This window comes from Crassostrea angulata, chromosome 8 (assembly GCF_025612915.1).
Source record: "Crassostrea angulata isolate pt1a10 chromosome 8, ASM2561291v2, whole genome shotgun sequence".
Lineage (NCBI taxonomy): Eukaryota > Metazoa > Mollusca > Bivalvia > Ostreida > Ostreidae > Magallana > Magallana angulata.
This window is the reverse complement of record NC_069118.1, coordinates 47,034,748-47,057,653: the sequence shown is the minus strand read 5'-3', so window position 1 is coordinate 47,057,653 and position 22,906 is coordinate 47,034,748. Positions and strand designations below refer to the sequence as shown.

Genomic DNA, 22,906 nt, shown 5'->3' with positions numbered 1-22,906 from the left:
AGTAGCTGCTCGTCATGGGCACGGACAATTCCCTCCACAACGGCAATGCAGATTGCTGTGTTAATAACTGCCCCTGATTTCCTTAATGAACGAAATTCAATGTAAGTTTGCACGTCGGAATCCAGTTCGTTACCGAGTAAAACTTTTTTACCCCGCTTGCACGGATTCAATTCAGAAATTTCACAGTTCTCGCGGTCTGAAAAATCAAGTTTACGTTTTCAAGATTTGAGCTCCTTGTTGTATTTATCACGTAAATTTCTTACAGTACTTTCACGTAGTCCTGGAAACTTTGTCTGAAAACGTTTAATGGTCGACGAAGGTCCATGTACACAGGCGTAGTGTCCTATCTCAGTTCTCTCGCTCGGTGAAAAAGTCATGCACTTTCCTCTCGGAGTTTTTGGTGTATCAAGAACATCGACCACTTTCTCATTACATTCAGTAATTTTTCTAGGCGACATTAATTCACTTAAAGGTCCGGTAGGGTCAGGAAACTTACTTAAAGGCTTCAAATATTTCAACAGCGCCATTTTGCAGGCAAAGCGTGAAGTGACCGCTAACTACGGGGTATTCACTGACCAATTATTGATACCTGTATTACGCAACGAAGCGTGAATTCGGACTCTATGAAGAGGCCTCACATGGGGTATTTTTATGGGGATATTTTATGACGATTTTTTTGCGATTTAATTTTTTGTGATTAAGACTTGATCGCAGAATTTCGCAAAAAATAGCACCCCGTAGAAAAATCCAGTTATACGGTACTTAATAAACCACAAGCCATTTATGAATTTTTCATTATGACAGATCATATTGAAACTCAAACTAAAACGTTAAAGGACTCGTGATTGACATTACAAAAACTTCAAGGTGATTGAAAAATGACTTAAATGTCACTGAAAAACAAACTGAAGGTTACTGATTGACATCTTTAATTTTTCTGGATAACAACATCCAAGATATGCATTACCGTACATCGTTTTTTCTCAATTTGTTTCTTTTTTATTACTACTGCATCAAGAAGTTGCAGGGAACCAATCATTTGTTTAGTAAAAGTATGGATTTTTTTCTGATCTAAAAACACATTTTAGCTGTACAACTGCTGCATAAACGACATACACGTGACATTAAAACCTATTCTTTCTGCGTTCATTTGAGAGACTGCATGATTCTTAAGACTGTTGAGAGACTGCATGATTCTTAAGACTGATCAAAGCTAAAAAAAAAAAAAAAATCAAAAGAATTAACTTGAAACAAGATACTTTTCAAGAGCACAACAATCAAAGAGATAAATTTGATCTTTTTCATAGGTTATTGCTCGCATTATTATCTGCAACTTTGGTGGGTGTAGTGAAATGGGGTAAAATAAAAAAAAACCCATCTAAATGGAGTAACGAAAATTAAATGAAAAAGCATGATGTAAGTTCTGGAAACTCATAAAAATCAAAGCAGTGGTTTCAGGGGGTTAAGTTAACTACAAAATAACCAATTTTACATGGTTACAAATGAAGTTAATGGTCAATAGCAAAAGCAGTCGCGTACTATCTGCACACAATAATTGCTGCAGCAACAGAGAAACGCCCAAGAAAAATGAATTCTGTCAATGTTTTACAGCTAAAAGACCAGTTTTGTTTTCAAATGGTCCTCTATTATCTTGTGCAATATAATAATTCCACATTTACTGATCCTATTTTACATGTACCTGATCTAACAAATGTTAGATGTTTCAAGTATACAAATTTTACAAGCAGGTATGGAAAATTATATAAGCTATGTGGTAACTAATTTATGAAAGTAATAATGATATAAAATTAATGTTCGCGCCAGGTACTAGCAGTATTAAGTTGGTAAATATATAATTTCACACATCCTTTGAACCCTTAAATATAGTATTACCTAAAAAAAAATTCAATGTATATCCAATTAATTTAGTTTTAAAAAAAACTCTCAAATCTTAGTCAGGGACATGAAACTTACATGGAACAGCCGATTATTAATTAACATGTTAATTAACATGTTATTTAGCTCGCTTCACAACTCATATATACGGCCTTTGTTGAGAGAAATCTTTTTTTTTAACTCATTTATGATCGAGTGACTCAGGTGACTTAAATTGATAACAATTACGATTATGTCCTTGTTGAATTTTTAAGAAAATCACAAAAATAAAAAATGTAATATTCTCTATAGATGATGGACAAAGCACATCCCCCAGCCGCCAACAATAGACAAGGTGCAACGATAAAAGGACTCGGATGACCTTAAAATAATGTCTTACCTGGTAATCTGAGTGCTTTCAAATGATGTTCTTTTTCTGATATATTTTTTTCAGGTGTTTACAGATGAAAGCCAGATTTAAAATGTATATCAATCATTTTTGAAATCATTAGATGTATTTGTTGTCTAAAGTCATTCGTATTTGCAGCAACAGCTGCATTAGTGATTTACATGGTTTAATCCCAGGATAAACTCCTATTCATGCAAAAGTATAAAGCAACTGAGGACAAACATTTAGAGTCATTTCTCAATTTTAGATCAATATCCATGAAAATTAATATTCTTATTTATTTGCATTGAATTCTGTTTATGGTGTTAAAATATATTTATATTTTCCTTATCAAAATTAGCAAGCAAAGTAAATTTAGTCATCAAATATATATTTTCAATTGAGAATATAGTTAATATCCAAACAAGTGAAAAGCTGTCAATGTGACAGCAAACCAACTATAGTTTTCTGTAATGTGGACTGCATGACCATAATCCTTTAATTTATGTGAACTGCATCCATAATCCTAAATTTCAACACTGGATTGATAAACACTATCTATCCAGTGAAAACATGGAGGACCCAGTTACCAAAAATCAAAATTCAAGTAATATGCACATCCCTGATATATATACAATTGATCTGCAAAACATTAACTTCCCGTCTTAAAAACTGTAGGAGGAGTTATCCGTACAATATTGGTATCCTTTTGGCAGCTGCCTGACCACCCTCCCCCCATTTTCAGTACCATTTCAATAACCATATTTTTCCTTTGGAAAACATGTTTAATGAAATAAATATATATTGTTCTGGAATTACACTGTTGAAATCTTTACAGTGTGGGGATAAAAAAAGAGAGGAAAAATTGGTAATTAGACATGGAAGATAAAACTGCATCTGACCTTAAAAACCCCTGAACTTGTCAAGGCTATATGTACCGTAAATAGTGAAACCATATCTATTACTTTGTAACCCCAGAAAAAAAAACCAATGCATTAATAAGATGTCATATGATAACCTGTGGAAGCCATTAATTTTTGATTCCTTTTTCATGATCAAAATCAAATATACCTCATTGACTAAGGTCAATAAACTCAGACAGTCTACATTTTGTCTAACTACTTAATCATTCAGTTTCACTTTAGTATCTCGAACATCAATATCTCAAATACCACACATATCTAGATGTATGTCTGTCAATCTGATCCTGGCCATTTGTACATATATGTTATTAAAAAAACCATGCTATGTTGAACACGGAAATCTTAAATACCCACTTATTTCAAAGTAAATTTATGGTCCCAGTCACTCAAGAACATGTGTTATCTCAGAGTCTAGTCAATTAATCGTCTTTGAGGCAAGGTCCCTAGTTCGATTCGTAGTCCAGCCGTATATTTTCATTGTCACTCTATTATGCCGATTTTTCAGTCTATTGAATAGATCAGTGGTGCTAACTTACAATCATGCGGTGGTAACTTACAGGCATGTGGTGGTAATATACAGTCATGTGGTGCTAACTTACAGTCATGTGGGGGTTTCCATCGAAAGTCTGCCACCATCAATTTTCCATTCTCCTTGCGGTTCACCTGAGCTCGGAGATCTCGAGCAGAGCCTGGCCATTTCTGACTCTTCCCTAAGTAAGCAAGAATACGACAATATGAAAAAATGTTAGTTTCAAGTTTATTTTTATAGACTTAGTAGGTAAATAAATCTATGTATTAAACTAAACATTCTTCAGCCAATATCTATGATTAAGAAAAGACAAGATAACAATTTGTTTCTCTTAATAGAATTGGGTTGACTTTTTTTTATTCAAGATTTCTTATTAATAAATATTCAACTTGAATTATATATACCATTATACCTTACAATTTGTTCAAATTCTGAAATGACCTCTGCCAATTAAAAATTTTACAAACAATGTCAGATACATGTACTAATTAACTCTTGAATTTTTATGCATCAATGGGATAATAAAGTCACATTTAATTTAGTATTTACTAGAAACATCCTGTTTATCAAAAACATTAAAGATTTCATCTGTCATGTGCATACATGCATGCAGTATTTTAAGCAGAGAGGAGTTATCACAATTGAATGTACTTTTTGATTTTTTTTTTTTAATTTAAGCTGTATAGCCAAAAAAAATATTATCCAGTCATCTACTGAGTGACCTTGAAATTATAATGCCGTTCAATATTACATAGGCGATACGAAGATTTAATGGCTTGTTATGCTTGTTTTAATAGAGCCCGTGACACAGATTACGCAATGAATGCTGTACATTTATGTTGCAATCTTGCATTTTTTTGCTTTCATGGAATTTTATCTTAATCCCTGTTTAAGCTCCAACTGGGGATTTGAATGACAAAAGCAGACCAAAAGTTCAATGTCAGATTAAAAAAAAAAGATATAGAATTTCAAGTTTTTTAAGCATGCATAATTGATTAGTTTTCTCACAGTGTCAAATAAAAAAAAAAAGATGCATAGATAAGTTTCCTTTTGTATGGAATGAATCCTTAAATGTCAGAGAAAAAGAAGATAAAATTTGAGTCATAGGAAACTAGATCTTTTTTTAATATTATAAATTAGTACATGTAATAACATCAAATAAAATTGACTATGACTTGACCTGAACAAGTTGTATTATTTATCACTTAGTATAAGTTAATTTGCCATGCCCTGGCAAACGACCTCGTGTCAAGGTTATCAGACATGACCCATTAGAACAAAAATCTCAGGTTTCTTCTTCAAAAAGTTACAGGTTCAAAGACTAATGTTGATGATTGACACCTTAAACCTGATGTCCAAGAAGCTTGGGTGACACAAAGTGGAAAGGACTTGTTGAGGATCGTTTTTAACCTTGAACTAGGATGTCCTTGGATGAAACAAAAGCAGAGACTTCACTTGATTTATATTGGGTAAAATGACCTTGGATAACACAAAAGGGTTAATTTACCTTGACCAGTTTAATGACCTTTAAAGACACAAAAGGAACAACTTAATGATGCCATAATTATTTTACTTTGACTTATAGGTTCAATGACCTTGGGTCATGACTATGATCTCTAAGGCCTTGATCAACCTTTGTGGTATAAATGCACTTCTAGCTAGCTCTTATGTGACCTCTTTTTAAAGGTTATAGTAACTGCGTGGACTTGAATGTGTGAAGGGTGTCCAGACAAACTGATTTATAGGCAATTTGTTTGACTGCAGTCAGATTGAATAAAACATGTACTCAGAGTGTACATGGTGAATTCACCTCATTCTCACCCAAACTTCTGTTATAACTTAAGACCATGTTTTATTATATAAGCAATAGGCAATGTATAAATACAGCTCATTCCTCCTTTCCTTTGGTGCCATGACAACCCCTGGAAATAACAGGTTAATTCCTGCAAGGTGAAGAACCTGGTGTGATCTTTAAGAGCAAACTGATTATTTAAGGAGGGAGGAATGTAGTAGTAGGGACTATATGGACCGTGGATATTGGCCTGGGTAGCTCAGTGGTAGAGCTCCTGGCAAGAGTTGAAGGTGTCCCTGGTTCAAATCCCAGTCTTTCCCTATATTTTCATTGTACTCATTGCTTATTCTTCCTTTCCTGTTCGATGTCAAATATGCAGACAAAATATTGTTGATTAAATTACAGCTTTCGAGATTCTTCAGAATAATGCCATCAATTTGTCCCACCCTAACCCTTTCTCCCACAATGCATCCATATGTCATCAGTCAAATCATTCAATTTGAATGAACACATTTATTTACAACTGTATAATTTATGTACTGATCTGTTCTATAAAATTTTTGCCAAATGACAAATCAACAGTAAAAGACATTATGTAATTCATATTCAGTTTTTGCAATGAATGCACCAGAAAACGTGGGGGCTGGTGTCTGTATGTTGTAAGGTGTAATTGTGATTTGATCTGGGGTTTTTTAAAGTTAAATAATGCAGCAACAGGCTAATTCATACACCATTAAAACTGAATCTATATAGGCATTGCACTTTTACCTAAAACATCAGTCAGATCTAAATTTCATGTAACCATGCACTGAATTAACAACTTCTTTTTAAGTCTGATTTCAGTGAATTAATCATTATTATATATTTACATCTACCAAGTATAATCTCCTCTATTTCTTATGGAAAGTTAAAGTTGATTCATAGCTGTATAGAAACAGCCAGACTGAAATCTACATGCCCTGTTTATGGATTGGTCGAAATCTACAGCGGCTGAAACTGACAAAAGCGAAATTGACACGCCCTGTATATCATTTGGTCTTAAACTACAGTGACCTACAATATAAGTAAAATCACGGACTCCTGGAAATAATCTTGATGAAGCCAGACTCAAAGTCTCACAGGAAACAATTTGGCTGATTCTCTTAGCTAATGTATTAATGTACGTTAATAGTAATTTAATAATTTTTGCTAACTTTTCATAATCAATTTATTAATTAGTTAAAAGAAAGATGATAATATAAACAATAAAATGCTTTTTTTGATAATTCATGCGGGTTATGAAGGTAGCAATCATAGCAGGAAAAATTCACATAGCCCGTTAACGTGGGTTGTGTATCTTTCCTGCAATGTTGCTACCTTCACATCCAGGATGAATCACCAAAGAAAGCATTTTATTGTTTGAATAAAAAACTCAAAACTTCACAAACTGGCGGGGCACCAATGTAATTAAAGAAGAGGAATGACCACAAGTATAAGGTTCAAAATCTGAACTCATTCACGGCTTAGCTTAGTATTGGTAGACCATTAAATGGTTTTTTAAGGGTCTTGAGCTTGAGTATAACTCCGGACATTCCTCCTCTTCTATAATAGAACATTTTCTCATTATATGACATAGGCTCATTCATGGTAATATAAAAAAATATGTGCAAAGTTAAGTAATTTTGTAAATTTTACATTCATTTATCTCTTATGATATCATATTTAAGAAATTTCACTCCAACAAAATTGAATGCATGCATAGCTAACTCTTGATCAAGTGGTACTTTCATTAGAATGAACAAGAAATCTGTGAGCCAATGCTCACTAGTGATACCCCCGCTCTGATATGAATATGCAAAATAAGCAAAGTCGACATTTAACAGAAAGCTGGCATCCGATTGGTACAGAAATATATCCCACAATATGGCATGCCTAAACAAATAGTGTGTTAAAATTTCAAGCATCTGCGATAAATAGTTGCTGAGAAATCTTTGACGAAAATTTGTTTGAAAATTTTGGCTAAAAAATAAACAAAGCCATTATTTAACAGAAAGCTGACTTCCGATTGGTACATAAATATGTCCCACGATATGGCATGCCTATACAAATATTGTGTAAAATTTCAAGCATCTGCGATAAATAGTTGCTGAGAAATCTTTAACGAAAATTTGTTTGAAAATTTTGGTTAAAAAATAAGCAAAGTCGTCATTTAACAGGAAGTTGACGTCCAATCCGTACAAAAATACATCCCACGATATGGCATGCCTTAACAAACACTGTGTAAAAATTTCAAGCATCTGCGATAAATAGTTGTTGAGATAAATGCGACAGAAATTTTTTTTTACGGACGGACAGACAGACGGACGGACGGACGGACAGACAGACAGACACACAAGGGTAAAACAGTATACTCCCTCTCCTTCGGAGCGGGGGTATAATAATTCAACCAATAGTCAATAAAAAATCTTTGTAATTTTCAAAAACTTAACAGTTATTTTCGAGCACTTTTCTAAGTTAAATATTGCATTAAAATTCATGAGCATGCACTTTGGGCAGCTGCATGTTTTCAAACACTTAAATATTATGATGGCTCATTCATGAAGAATTCTTCCCTTCCTTAAAATTTTTTAGATCAACAATTGTTCGATTTTATTGAAGTGCAAAGTGTTTTCCTATGAATATTTTCTCTGTAAGCGCATTTCCTGGCACTAAATTTTTCATATATCAGATATAATATTAATTAATACTTATGTTCTTGTAATAAACAAACTGAATTGAAAAAAGGAATCAATTATATTTTCATCTACAGTAAAACATGGTTATAGTGAAGTTCAACATGCTTATAATGAATTGACACTTACAACAATGTGATTTTCATTTCCTGTGAATTTATTACATGTTGTAAATTTGATGGATATAACAAACTGCCCTAATAACAAATCAAAATTGTCCGTCCCTGGCACTTTGTTATAAGCGTCTTTTACAGTGCTTGTAGATCAAAGCACATATATTCATTGGGTTGAAATTTCATTGTTTTTAAACCACATAAAATTTCGTTAGGATTTAATTTTGTCATATGGTAATCTCTAATAGTGATACACTAACCAATGATATAAAGTTACACTAGCGTTCAGACATCTGACGGTTAATGATATAATTTTAACGAACTACATAACCGTCCATAATAAAATTTTATCATTAATAATGGTCAGGGTTATGACCACATATAATTGCAACTTAATTTATAATATTGGTGGATTCTGTATCATTAGAGGTAGCAACATAGGTGTTTTAATTAATACACTGAAGAAAGAATTGATTAGTCGATTTACGCAGATGGAAATTGTTGTATATTAGCAGCTAGGTTAAGAATTTTGAATTTTAGAGTTTTAATAATTCAACATTGTGATTCAGATAATGCAAGAAAAATTTCAACATAAAATGTCAGTGAAATCAAATATGATTGTGAAAAGTTTAAATGCAAGACTACTTTTAAAATTTACCACCATGGGAAAAATAAAACAGAAATCATTTCATGGTGAACTTCGACGCGTAGATAAAACAACAGGTTTATTTGTCATAATTTTAGTATTGTAACATAGAAATGATACCCAGAGGTAATTATCAAAAAATAAAATTATTAAACATGAACTTACAGATGTCCTTGTCGTATCCTGGGAAACAATTAAAATTCATCTGCTGCATACGACATCTGACATCGTTCTGCAAGAAATCAATAACAGAGAGGGTTGTAAAATTAATTACTGTGGTTTCATCAATATTTGTTGAATACCAATTTTCACAGATTTTGTTAAGTTGATCCATGAAATTAAATGTTCATTGAAGTGCAATTTCTATTAACATTTTGTATTGGTAGGGTCACTGGCCATGAACTTAATAACGTATCCTTGAAACTGTGAAATCATTTTCACTTTATCCACGAAAATTGATGCCCTTGAATATTAATGAAACCACAGTATGTGATACCATGTCATTTAATTAACAATAAAAAATAAAGCAAGCAATACTTGGTGATGAATGAAAGGTGTATTACGGTAAAAACATAATGATACAGTTTAATGATATTTCATGGATTCAAATGAGTGTATGATTTAGAATTATAACACAAAAAGGATCATTTTCTAAATAAAATGATTTACTCAATCTAATTAAAATTAGAACTTCCATCCGCTCCCCCGTTTTATTAGATCTTCCACGTGACATATCAAAAACCGGGGAGCGGATGGAAGTTCTTAAATTTTAATTAGATTGATGATTTACTGAAGATGCTTAATATGTAAATGCGTGACATTATGACATATACAAAATCCAAGACAAGAGGCCCAGGGGCCACAGTGCTCACCTGGGCTACATTAACCAATCAATTATGATTGCAGTATCATATATATACAAATTTGAATTTTTTAAAAATCTTCTGATTTTCATCCACATATTTCTATGGTAAATATTTAACCACTTTTGTTGCTTAAGTATTTGTGAGATGATTTTTCTCTGAAATTTTAATCCTCCTCCTTGTAGACTTATTTTTTTCCAGGAAATCATTATTTGATCAATTACCTATATCTACACAACATGTGCTTTCACACATTTAGTTTCATCTATAATGGTTGAATGCTTGCCAGCAGATGTTTAGTGAATTTTTTATACATCTTCCCTCACCCCTAGGGATCATAACTTTAGTTAAAACAAACTTGAATCTGCATGACATGAGGTTGTTCATGATTTATCTTTATGTCTAACTATGAAACCTACATCCAGAGATCTTGATTTGAAAAAAACATGAATCTACACTATCTGAGGATGCTTCAATACAAGTTTAAGCTTTTCTGACCAATTGTTTTTTTTAGAAAAACATTTTTGAAAATTTTCTCTATAAATTCCTATGTAAAATTTCATTTCCCAATAGTGGCTCCACCCCACCCCTGGGGATATAATGATTTGAACAAACTTAAATCTACTCTACCAATTGTCTACCTGAGGATGCATCCACACAAGTTTGAGCTTTTCTAGCCAAATGGTTTTTAAGTCGAAGATTTTTAAAGGTTTTTTTCCATAAATTCCTATTTATAAATTCAACCCCACCCTACAACCAGGGATCTTGAATTGAAATAACTTGAATCTACACTATCCGAGGATGGTTCAACACAAGTTTGAGCTTTTCTGGCCAAATGATTATGAGAAGAGGATTTTAAAGATTTTCTCTGTATATAAAATATTCCTATGCAAAAATTTGCTCCCTCATTGTGGCCCCACCCTACCCATGGGACCATAATTTGAACAAACTTGACTGTACACTACCTGAGGCTGTGTCCACACAAGTTTGAGTTTTTTTCAGTCAAATGGTTTTGAAAAGACAACTTTTGAACAATACAAACAAAGATCACGTCAAATAAGTCTGACATTTTCCCAACGAACAGTAAATCTTTCAGGATGACAATGCGATCGTACACAATACCTCCTTAACACAAGATTTTATCCATACAAAAAGGAATAACAACCATGAGCTAGCCTGTACAAAATTCTGACTTAAACATAATTGAAAATCTTTGGCTGTTACTAAAAAGGAAACCTACAGGCATATGTTGGATGTATTGAAAACAATGACGATCACGCTTATAGTTCCAAGAGTTACAGCATGTATGGACATCTATCACATCTTAGCATGTACAGAGCTTATAAAACACCATCCCCTGACAATCACAAAGTGTAATTTGGCTGAAAGGTCATCTTACAAAGTATTAGGTAAGTTTTAGTTCCTGGGTATCAAGAATATTATGCAAACTAGAGTTTAAAGTTTGACTAAATACTGTATTCGAACACACTGCCATTTTGTGCAAATATATAATTGCATCATACTGTAGTATTTTGTTTTTTATAAAAATCATTGATTTGACCAAAATTTGACCAAAATTAATGATCAAATCATACATCCTGTTTAATTAAAAAGGTAACTCAGCAGATTACCCATAATTTATACAAACAGTAAATGTCATTTATTGATTTATTTCTAATTTGGTAACACCAATAACTTTTAACAAAGACAATTCTATACTGAAAGCAATTTTATAACATTAAGTCTAATACACTGTAACTGCCTATCAGTACATTCAGTTCTTTGATTATTCAAAAGACCCATAGGGTTACTAGTTCTTGGCTGTTCTCTCCATCTGTGCTTTTGATGAATTCATCAAGCTACAAAAAAATTACCATTTTTCTAACAACAATTGATGGATATATCTATAGGCCCATATATATTCTCATTGTAAGATATCAATCTTCAAACTCATATTATTACCTGGCTGTATATTAGATAAACTTTCAATCTATAAGTTTTTTTAATACTATAGTTTCATCCTCATAATTATCCCTGCCCTTTGCAGTGATTCCTTGTCTAAAATACCAGCTCTCCTGGCATGTTTGATTTTTATCTTTAAGCAAAGAGTAATTCAAGTTAATTTTTAACCATAATTTAAATGCACTCAGCAATTTGATTCCTAATTTTAAGATTTTTTCATGAAGCTAATTAAAGTCCTTGATTTTTATAGCCCGGCCTGTTGCTAGAACTGTATAAAACACAACTTCATAGTTACTGTAAACATATTTTATTTGGTGTGTACATTATTTGGCGGAAAATAGTTTTTATAAACAAACTGGCATGGATTTGAATTAATGTATTCCTGCATGTGGCTATTCTTATACATATATGTATGGCATTTAGCGATGTACTTGATTTACCGCAAGACGCAGTCCGCCAAAAACGCTAAATAGAATGCAAAGGCAAATGTAATATGTTTGCAGAATAGTCCATATAAACTTGATTTTGCTTGGAATTATAGTCCCTTTATAAAACTTGTTGCATTTGAACTTTATTTCTTTTTAAACCTATTGCTATGAATAAATCCCTTCTTCACCTGTTGCTATAGAAACCAATTTCTTGAATATTGCATATAAATATAATCATGTCAATCCCTTGCTTGTTCTGCTGCTGAAACTTAATCCTTTTTAATAATCTCTATTGCTGTAGTACATGTCTTATAAGACTTTAAAATAAAGTATTTTTAATGACTCATGAATGTCTGAAAATCCCTTTTGAAACCTGTTGCTAAGTACTAAAGCTTTTTTTATTTAAGGCAACAGAAACTAATGCTTGAGCCTTGAGAGTAAGTATATACTCTTTCAAAAGCCCCTTTTACAAAAATCAATAGAATTCTTCTCAGTTTTACTGTGTGTCTAGTTAATATGCTGCAACTGGCTGTACAAAACAGCATGGTGATTAGAAGAAAATTTCAAACAAAAATCAAATTACATCATGTTGCCACACAATCTACTGCCATGAAATGGACTTTTGTCTTTCAGCGAAGCCCCTGGTATGACCTAACAACTTTAAACAACTTTAAACATCTTTGAAATAGTTAATATTCTTTAGACAATTACTATTCATGTCTTGATTAATGGAATATTTTCGATCATATTATTTCATGTACTGTAGAGAACATCCATACCAATTTAAAAAGCTCCAGAATTCTTTCATTTTCAAAACCTTGCAATTTTTTTTTTTTAATTGATCAACCTTAGTCTACAATGTTCTTTAATTTTTTTTCCGATTTGATCTGCTTCAAATTTTAATTTCTTTTTGTATAAGTCCCAATTTTTCCACTCCCAGTTCACAGTCCCCATTAAGAGAGTTTTAGCCTTGAAGCAGACCAAAAAAAAAAACTGTTTTATAGCTTCATCATTTCCACAGAGTATATCGTAACTATGCTATCGCAGATAAAAATCCAATTTTTTTTTTCTCAATGGAATTAAAAATTGGGTATCTTTCAGCAATGCATTGACGCAGTAATCAGGTTCAATTATGTGTCAATCGCAGTCAATTTTAATGACATCACACGTTGTCTGCCCACGAATTGTGTCAGGTTGGTTTCAGAATTAACCTAATGCTACCCCTTCCAGGCTTATATTTCAGATCTGCATCTAAAAATACCAAATTGGGACCCCAGACAAGTTTTATTATGGTTCTTAATACGAACAATTTCAGTACAAGAGAAATTGTACACTACATGTATATGCTAATTGCAACCTGTCTCGGAAAATCTAATATGCCATTCAGGTTTTATATAGAAACTTACAAAACTGGAGTCAAATTGTGATCCATCAAGAGACATTTTTTATGACATGTGAAGATGTTAATGACAAAAAGAAATATCATATGACAAGTTATATCATTATTCTCTAATCTATATACCATATAAATAGAAAGAAGGATCGACCAATATAGTTCATGGTTTTTATTGAGTTTCAAATTTAGAGACATCAAGTGTTAATTTGCATCTTAATTGTTACACGTAAGATATAATTTAATTATTAGAACCCTTGGAAGTTGCATAATTTGATAGTACTGTAAATTCCTCATCATAAGCAAGGAATTAAAATTGCACTAAGCAGATCTTGCCGATTTTAAAATTTAGATTTTATTTTTGGACGCATGTAAACTATAAGGTATTATGATAAAAAATTTGGGATTTTGCAATTTGATGAAAACAATTAAATTGCGGAATTAAGTACTGTCTTGCATAAAATAAGGCATCTACAGTACTTCAGGGGTCGAATCATATTGTAGCAGGTACCCAGCTATAGATTCAGTCCAATACCATCAACATTCTAATAATGAATCAATACTAATTTGATGTTTTCATATACTCTCTAGTAAACTGTATGAATTTCATATCATTAGTATTAATATCTTTTAATAAGGATTGAATAAGTTTCCACTCCAAGGTGAACTTAAAAAATGATAACAATAAGTATCAGTTCAACTCAGCAAATACAGTACTGTTGGAATTGGTGATTATCGACTTCACAGGGGCTCAATCAGTTTTTGTGAATGTATCCCTGACAACAAAGAAGTAGCATCTCACAAATTACAGTTTTATTGCATAATACATGTATACATACCGGTATATACAATCAAGCAAATCCACAATTACAATGTACATTGCCACTGACCATAAAAAAACCCCCAAAAAACTGACCCCCACAAATTAATTTGAATGATTCCAGTACTTGTAATATTATTGCAGAAAGTTAGTTTGTACACACAATTTGTCAATAAGGACCATGTATTATTCACACTATGAAACTGTGCAAATATGAGGCTAGATGACCTGAAAATCATGCGTTCAGTATAAGAACTGGTTTTTGTTATTGCTAAAAAATTACCGATGGAAGTGTTATTCCCAGCAAGAATGAAGTCTCTTGATGTTATAATAAAAGGATCGAGTCTGAATGCCTGGATCTTCACAACAGAATAACATCATTGCATGACTGTTCCACATAAAAATCAAGGATAGTAGGCGGTTTTGAATTATTCGCAATAAAAAGTTAACTTTGCGTAACCCTATTGTGTTACCCACCGGGTAAACGACTTCTCTCATTAATGAAGCAAGTGAGACAGCTTGGACTGGCTGACAAAATTGACATTTAAAAACAGTGAGAGCTCAAGAGTACCGAGGAGGAAAGATTGGCAGAAAAAGGGAGGATTTTATGATTTTGAATGAAAGAGAAAGAGCAAGCATGCTGTAGACTCTGAGATGATATTCTAAAAGTTAATAATTTTGTCAGAGAGAGAGAGAGAGAGAGAGTGCTGTAGACTCTGAGGTGATGTTCTTAAAGTTAATAATATTCTCTGAGAGAGGGAGAGAGAGAACCTTTGATCTCCATTGGAAATTTTCCTCCCTACACACAAAATTTAATGACGGCCCATTGCTCCATGATGTCCATTGGCGTTAACGTTTTTGACTCATTTTTCAAGTGTTGGTCATCCATATTTGGTGATAAAATGGTCAGAAATTCTTCAATTGAAACTTTCACAAAATGACCTTCATATGTTATTGTGATGTCATATGAAATATGATTTATTTCTATGCGCTTAAACGGTAAATTATGGTGCATTTAAAAAAACAAATCTTTACATATTTCTTAAAAATACGTCAAGATTAAATCTGAAATAAGTTTCATTGGTATCACGCAAACAATACTAGTCTGCTCACAATCGAACGTAAGTGTCCACAAACTTTTGTTAACAACCATCGTACAGCACGATTATCAAAACACTTTTGTATGTGCTGCACCAAGGCTGGTACGACTGTTTACTCATTCTCAAATAATGTGTTTTCATCCACATTCGTTGAATACCAATCTTTGTGGTTTTCATGTTGACTTGAGCCATGAAATGAAATGTTCATGAATTGAAGTGCAATTTCTAATAACATATTGAATACATGGGACAATTAATTCGCCAAGACTTGACCAATCCTTAAAACTGTGATTTTTACAAAATTGATGCCCTCGATGCCAAAGCAACTCAAATTCATTCCGGACCAAATCATTTCAATTAAATGAAGCTTCTAGATATTTAAATCTATAAGCATTAATCTCAAGTTGATGGCCAAGAACTTACGAATCCTTAAAACTGTGATTTTCACCAAACCCACAAAAATGGATGTCGTCATAGGTTGAAGAAACCATAGTCTGTACTTTAATATGTCCAGGATTATAACCTTTAGCTTCCAAGGCTCTTGTTAGTCCTAAATGGCATCTTAATTCTGGACCAAATTTAACTTGGATTCAATGAAGCATTCAGAAAAAAAACTTTTAAGAATCAATCTCAGCTTGTCTTACATTTTACATCCAATAAGCCATTTAATACATTTATTGTGTAACATCATGTGTTTAAGTTATCAATTGAAGTTTCAAAGTTAACAGAGATGTTAATTTTTTTTTAGACAAATGCCATGCATTACCATATAATCAATGGTTAATGCATCTTGGAATAGACTTGGGATGGTTGATTTTGTGTTTGTTTTTGACACATTTTCGAAGTCGAGATCTAGCAGGAACTAAAATGTTTGCACTTTTCACAAATCTGAATCTTGTTAATGTACATGTATTCAAACCCTTTAAAGTGTGTAAACTTTGTATTTTTTTTTAAAACAAAGGTATGCAAATACTGATCAATAATACTTCAATACAAATCAGTGACTATCAAAATGGAAAAAGCAGTTTATTACTGATTTGTAAACATTAATGCCCCTTTAACTGACTGCACTGTATTATAATCTAAGGGTTTATCAAACTGATATTTTAAAGTAGTTCTATTGAAAATCAAACAATGACTTTTCAAATCTTGTATTAAAACACCAGTTTCTTCAATCTACAATTTTTATCCCACTTTTATATTGCCATAGCCGGCTTGAGATCTGTAAGCATATTCAAATTTTAAAGCTAAAATTTATTCAATTAATTGTCCTTTACTAAATATTGGATGAGAGAGAGAGAGAGAGAGAGAGAGAGAGAGAGAGATATACAAGGGAGAATAAACACAAATGAGTATTTCAGACAAAGAAATTTTCAGAGATACACAGATAAGAGAAACAATAAGAATTAGAGACCGAGCATTTTTTTCTGAGAGGGATAACACAGAGAGAGAGAGAGAGAGAGAGAGAGAAATATTTACTGTAGTCATAGACAGAGACATGATAGAAAAACTAGTGTTGTGACACAAAGAACTAAGGTTTCAGATGAGAAAAATGTTCATGTGGGGAAAAAATCAATACACATATCTGTGTTGTTTAGACTTTTAGAATTTCTAACCTTTTTGTGATCTTTGGTTAAGCACTTAAAATTGACTCAGATTATGGTTTCCTTGGCATCCAATTAGAGACATCGGCATCATTTACATCAGCAATCCACTCTTTTATCCACAATCACATCAAAAATACTAAGCCATATTTGCCCTTTTAAATGCAAAATAAATCTAAATGGGCTTTTCTACATAAACAAAAAAAGTCACCTTTCTGATTATCACATTATATATGAGTGATAAACTGTAATTTCATTTGTTTTAAATATATAATTCTATTCTAAATACTTTCCCTGATCAATGTGTTTTCAATGCTTTTTACTTATATGGACGCCTGAAAAATACTCGTTTTTTTTTTATCAGGCACTGTGAATTAGCATCGTTTTTTAATGTGGGGCATCCAAACCCATTATGAAAATCTTGACAAGCAAAAAAAAAAAGTTATTTCACTTCAATTTTTTACATTGTTCCCTAAAAAGGAGGGGGGGGGGGGCAACTTCATGCTTATTCACTATTTACATGTAAAATTTAAGAAAATGTTTGAAGAGCCTCAGCCAATTTAATGGTAAATATCGTTCTAAATTGATTCCAAAATCATGTCAATAACATGTATACCTCTTCACTGTGCAGGCTTATTTAATCTACATTATAGCGTGATAGTAAGTCACAGATATACAAGGGTATTGACAGACCATTCATATTTTTTTATAAATGAATCAGAATGTTGGTTAATAATTCATTTCAAATCAATAGGTCAATCTGATTTAAACAAAGTTCATTCTTTTTTATATATATATACTATGTATACTGCATTGTTCTAAAATAAGAGCCATGAATAGGTATGAGATGATACAGATGATTAAATCAAATGTTTAAAAACAGCACCTCTAAATATGGGCGTTAAATCTACTAGCCACAGTTAATATTTAGAACAAAGTGTCTTTATATATCATATATATATATAATATGTATTACAGGCATATATATTGTTTTTCAAAATGGAAACAGCCAGATAAATGGAGCAGCTAGGGGCAAATTGGCTTATTTCATTTTTGTATAAAAAATAAGTACAACTTCTCTTTTTTTTCATTTGAGGACCCCAAGCTAAAGACACTTTCAGAATCATTGAATGATTTGTAAATTTTTTCCCCATTTACCCATTTTTTCTTTTTGTCTTTTAGAAGAAGGAAATTGTTTTGTTGAAGATATAGTACACAAATATATCTACTTCTTCAAAAAAAAAGATTGTATTTGAATCAATGTCTCATAGACATGATAGATGGTGTTTCATTTTAACTTACCAACTGCAGTCTTTAAAATTCTACGCTTATACTATAATAAATATATCAATAAGATAACAAATACCGCTGTAATCAGATACGTTCTATAATATTATCAATTTAAACCAGCACCAAGCATCTTGATCATTGGATTTCTTTAATAAAAACTTTCTCATATCAATGGCCAGTCTTTGTCAAGCATTTGTGAGTTTTATATGTGATTTCATGAAAATAGATCAATGTGAAATATGTAGAGATTTAAACTTTATTAGATCTGTTTTTATGGAGTGCAAGACTTTTAATATAATCTGAGGCACATATATTAAATATTGATCTTTTTAAAAATTCTGTATGATGATTCATCAAATAGCTTTTCATTTTCATTTCAAGTCAAAATTGTTCTGAAGATTTTTTTAACCATCAATGGCTATATTTGATTTATACTAAAGTAAAATTTTAAACCCTCTCTCTCTCTCTCTCTCTCTCTGAGAAGCTGAACACTTTTTAAGGATTGGTTTCTTCATCATATCATTCAAAACATTTTGTAATTAAAAATATGCATTATTAAAAAACATTTATCATTTTTTTTCATTTTCTTAAACTAACAATTAAAATTGATTTGTAAGCATAGCGCCAGGTGGCGGGTTCGTTCATCGTACAATACACCAGCCTGTCATGCACCCATTATGTACATAATCAGTTTGTTTACTATCGCTCGATTGCCTACACGACTTACCCTATCAGAGCAAATCCGGCACCTGTCCATGTTAAATCGGAAGCAATACACCGAGGGTAAATTCCAGTTACACACACAGACAACGATCAGGATTAGGAAGGGGCGCCATTCTCGCTTCAACATCCTCTCACTGCATCTATGGCTCCAGCGTCATGGCGTTCGCGAAGCTTACTGTAGGCTCCACCGCTGAGCTGTATCTGTTTTATCTGTGTCACATTACAAATATATAGGACAGACAGCGCTGTGTACACCTGACATTACGATTGATCTCTTCGGAACTTCGGAAACGATCGGAGTTTTTTAAAAACGTCGCCTGCATGCCTCTCTCTCTCTCTCTCTCTCTCTCTCTCTCTGAGCTTTGATAGAAAATTCCATTTTTGGTATTTTACGTTTGTCTGATGGCCGGGAAGGGGGGGGGGGGCAGGGAGAGGCGGGTCACCTTCCAAGGCCTTATAAAATCCGGTGGGTAATGAACTTTAAATTGTCTCTATAATAATAATGCCGAAGCATTTCATTTGAAAGCATATCTTAAGATCTTTGGTGACACCTTTTAAACTATGTAATTTCACAAGATGGCTAGCTAAATGTTATCGTCGGATAAATCAGATGAATATATGTTAACAAAATGGGTAATTACAACTGCAGAACGGGTATATCTATACACTGAAAGCTTTGTATAGAATTTGGTGGGTGGATAGGATTTCAACTGAATTCGGTCGACGTGATAAATTTCTATAATAATATACAATAACCCCCTTCTCTCTCTCTCTCTCTCTCTCTCTCTCTCTCTCTCTCTCTCTCTCTCTCTCTCTCTCTCTCTCTCTCTCTCTCTCTCTCTCTCTCTCTCTCTCTCCTCCATGCACATAGCATTAGCTAGGGGTCGGGGTTCCCAGCCCTACCCCAACACACACCTTTTCTGACTGCATGCAATAATTTTTCCTAAATTAATTATAGATATATATGCATGGACCCTACGTTGTTTAAGGGAAAATGTAAAATAATTAAAGGCTGATTAACCTATTAAAAAGAAAACTAGATTTCGGATAAGCCCCCACCCCTCCCCTACTTTCAAAAAAATGACACACACTCTCTCTCTCTCTCTCTCTCTCTCTCTCTCTCTCTCTCTCTCTCTCTCTCTCTCTCTCTCTCTCAAAAATCAACCCTTGTCACACTTGGTCTGTGTCCTCAAGGCGATCCTGCTGCGTCCTGAAAAATGCAGAACGCCGAGGTGCACGCTGTAGAGTCTTATACAGCGTCGCAACAACGCAGCGGCATCTTCACTTGTTGCGGTATATAGGATCGCCTAGAACGCCATGCGACGGCGCGCACTTTGAGCATGCACAAAGTACGCGCCTTTGCATTGCCTTCCGCTGATTAACACGCAGCAGAAACGAAGTGGGGTCGCCGTGGCATCGCAGTAAGGTCTCCAACAGCGCCATTAGAGCTCCTTAGAGCTCAAGTAACACACAGAATTGTAGTATAGACGCGGTGCATGTTAAGTCGACTGCACTTGCACAGAGACCTATCGGAGTCCTTTGGAAGTGTCACTGTGTCTCTGTTGGCTTTGTGATTTCAATGCGCATTAATTTGCAGCGTTTGAACGTACTAGCGTTCCCACAACGTCCAAAAAGAGCTGGCTGTTATTGCGATATAATCCCACTCCTTTGTCAAATTGACGTTTCTGCTACGGCTGTTAGTGTTTAAATAATGCGGCTTCACCGGTGTTTCTAGTGCGTTAATTGTCAACCAGCTCACAAGAACTTGAGCAATGGCTATTATGATACCGCTAACCATATAGTGTTCTTAAATTTGATGTGGATGACCATGTAAAGAGTTGCATTTGCGAATGTTCAAGGACCTTTTACATACCCTGATTCATGTCATTTTTCTGATGAAACTAGTCCCTTTATGTTTCCTATATTTACAAGTAATGTTTATTTTTTGTGGATCCATCTTTTAAGATAATATTTTCGACCTATCTCATATTCACAAATTATTTCAAAAGCTATTTCATCAAAATTCGAATAACACACACAAAAACAATATTTCTTTTATTTATTTACCCGTATATAAGTTCAAAATTTCTGTTTGAATCGCGATCGAATACACTGGTATATATATATATATATATATATATATATATATATATATATATATATATATATATATATATATATATATATATATATATATATATATATATATATATATTGTTCGCATGGTAGTTTGCTCGATTTATGTGCGGAATCTGCTTATATGGTTATATTGTACCTAGTGTAATAATTTTGTATTTACTGCCCCCCCCCCCCCCGGGAAAATTCAAAATTTACAACATGACATCGGCATTTAGCTCATCCACTTATAGTCAACAAACGCTTGATTCGTGTTATGTCGGCATTATGCTCATCCACTTACCAAAGCGCTCGATTCGTGTTGATATATATCTCTTCAGCATGCTGATCGACAGGTAGACTGTATCCACTTTTTGGGTAGTTAGTGCAGCTGGTAGCAGGTTTAGTTGATGTAGATTTACCTTCATCCGCAAATAGGATGTCGATCGACTTATCTCAGAAATAGAAACAAATGTTCTTGAATACGTCGACAAAACGCTTTATCTTTTGAGTGTTTTCAAAATAAGATTCATAGGTCTAATGTGATGCTAAACTATTATAGTTTCAACTGAAGTCACGTTATCTCGTGCTGATTGATAAAAGCTAATGATCAGAGATGCTTACTGAATAAAAGTTCATATTTTTCTAATAAAATGATGAAAATTACGAGAAACTAATTGGTATTGCTCCAATTTAATTTTCAAATGAATTAAATGATCAGAGTAAAAAAATTGGGGGGGGGGGGTGTGGATAAAATTACAAAAAATTGCTGATCAAATCTTCACCACACCCCTTGTATACGGAAAGGATTCCTATCTTCAAATTTTGTTAACCAAGCAAAATTAACTTAAAATATCGGCAAGATTGTTCAACCATGACGTGTTTGAAATTTCAACCAATAAGGAATGAGAGATGCATAATGATTTTTTATCAGTGATTTTTCCTCTGAATAAAAAGTTATTGTAAACATTAGTGACATAATCCAAAGGTACCTGGCGTTATACATTTTTCTCATAATAAAGATATATACCCTCTACCTTATAATTTTTGAGATTCAAAGTATTTGTCTTTGTGTATATCAATATTATAATAAATTTTCCTTTGTTCTAAATTTATATGCATATCAAATATATATTGTAAGTAGTATAGTTAATGAGAAGAGGTACAAAGCTGTAAAAACTTGTTTCTGATTCTTTTGAGCAATCAATAAAATATGTTCAAAACATTATGAGAAAAGCATATATAACGTTAGGTGCCTGTGCCCTAATCCTATGAATCTATAAGAAACATAGCTTACAAGTGTTGTGTGTGTTTGTGGAGGAGGGAGGATGGGGGGAGGGGATGGGGGGTGTAGTTATATATGTGTGGCACATCCCTTAAAAATCCATACCCGTTACCAAAGAAACCAATTACATCTCGATATATAGTGTCCCACCACTTCAGAGAATATAAATTGGATTGCCATCAAATACTTTTCTACATGGTGTAATCTAGATATATACATCTCCGTGACTTAGTTAATTTTTTTTTTTGTAAAATGTTCTAGATCTAAAGTTCAGCATGTAGGGAAAAATTTGTTTCTTGTTTTCGTCAAAATTCAAGTACATGCATTTAAACTCATACCAAAATTG

At 33.0% G+C, this 22,906-nt stretch overlaps 1 protein-coding gene across 1 annotated transcript in view; it reads right to left on the bottom strand.

Moving 5' to 3' along the window:
* Positions 1 to 19,460, bottom strand: part of LOC128159614 (uncharacterized) — a 57,433-nt gene extending 37,973 nt beyond the window's left edge. The window contains exons 1-3 of the mRNA XM_052822759.1: positions 19,165 to 19,460; positions 9,143 to 9,209; positions 3,786 to 3,896 (exon numbers count right to left, since the gene is read on the bottom strand). Of these exons, the coding sequence (XP_052678719.1) occupies positions 3,786 to 3,896; positions 9,143 to 9,209; positions 19,165 to 19,287 (301 nt within the window). The 5' untranslated portion in view covers positions 19,288 to 19,460. The remainder of the gene's footprint in view (positions 1 to 3,785; positions 3,897 to 9,142; positions 9,210 to 19,164) is intronic.
* Between the last annotated feature and the right edge of the window lie 3,446 nt (positions 19,461 to 22,906).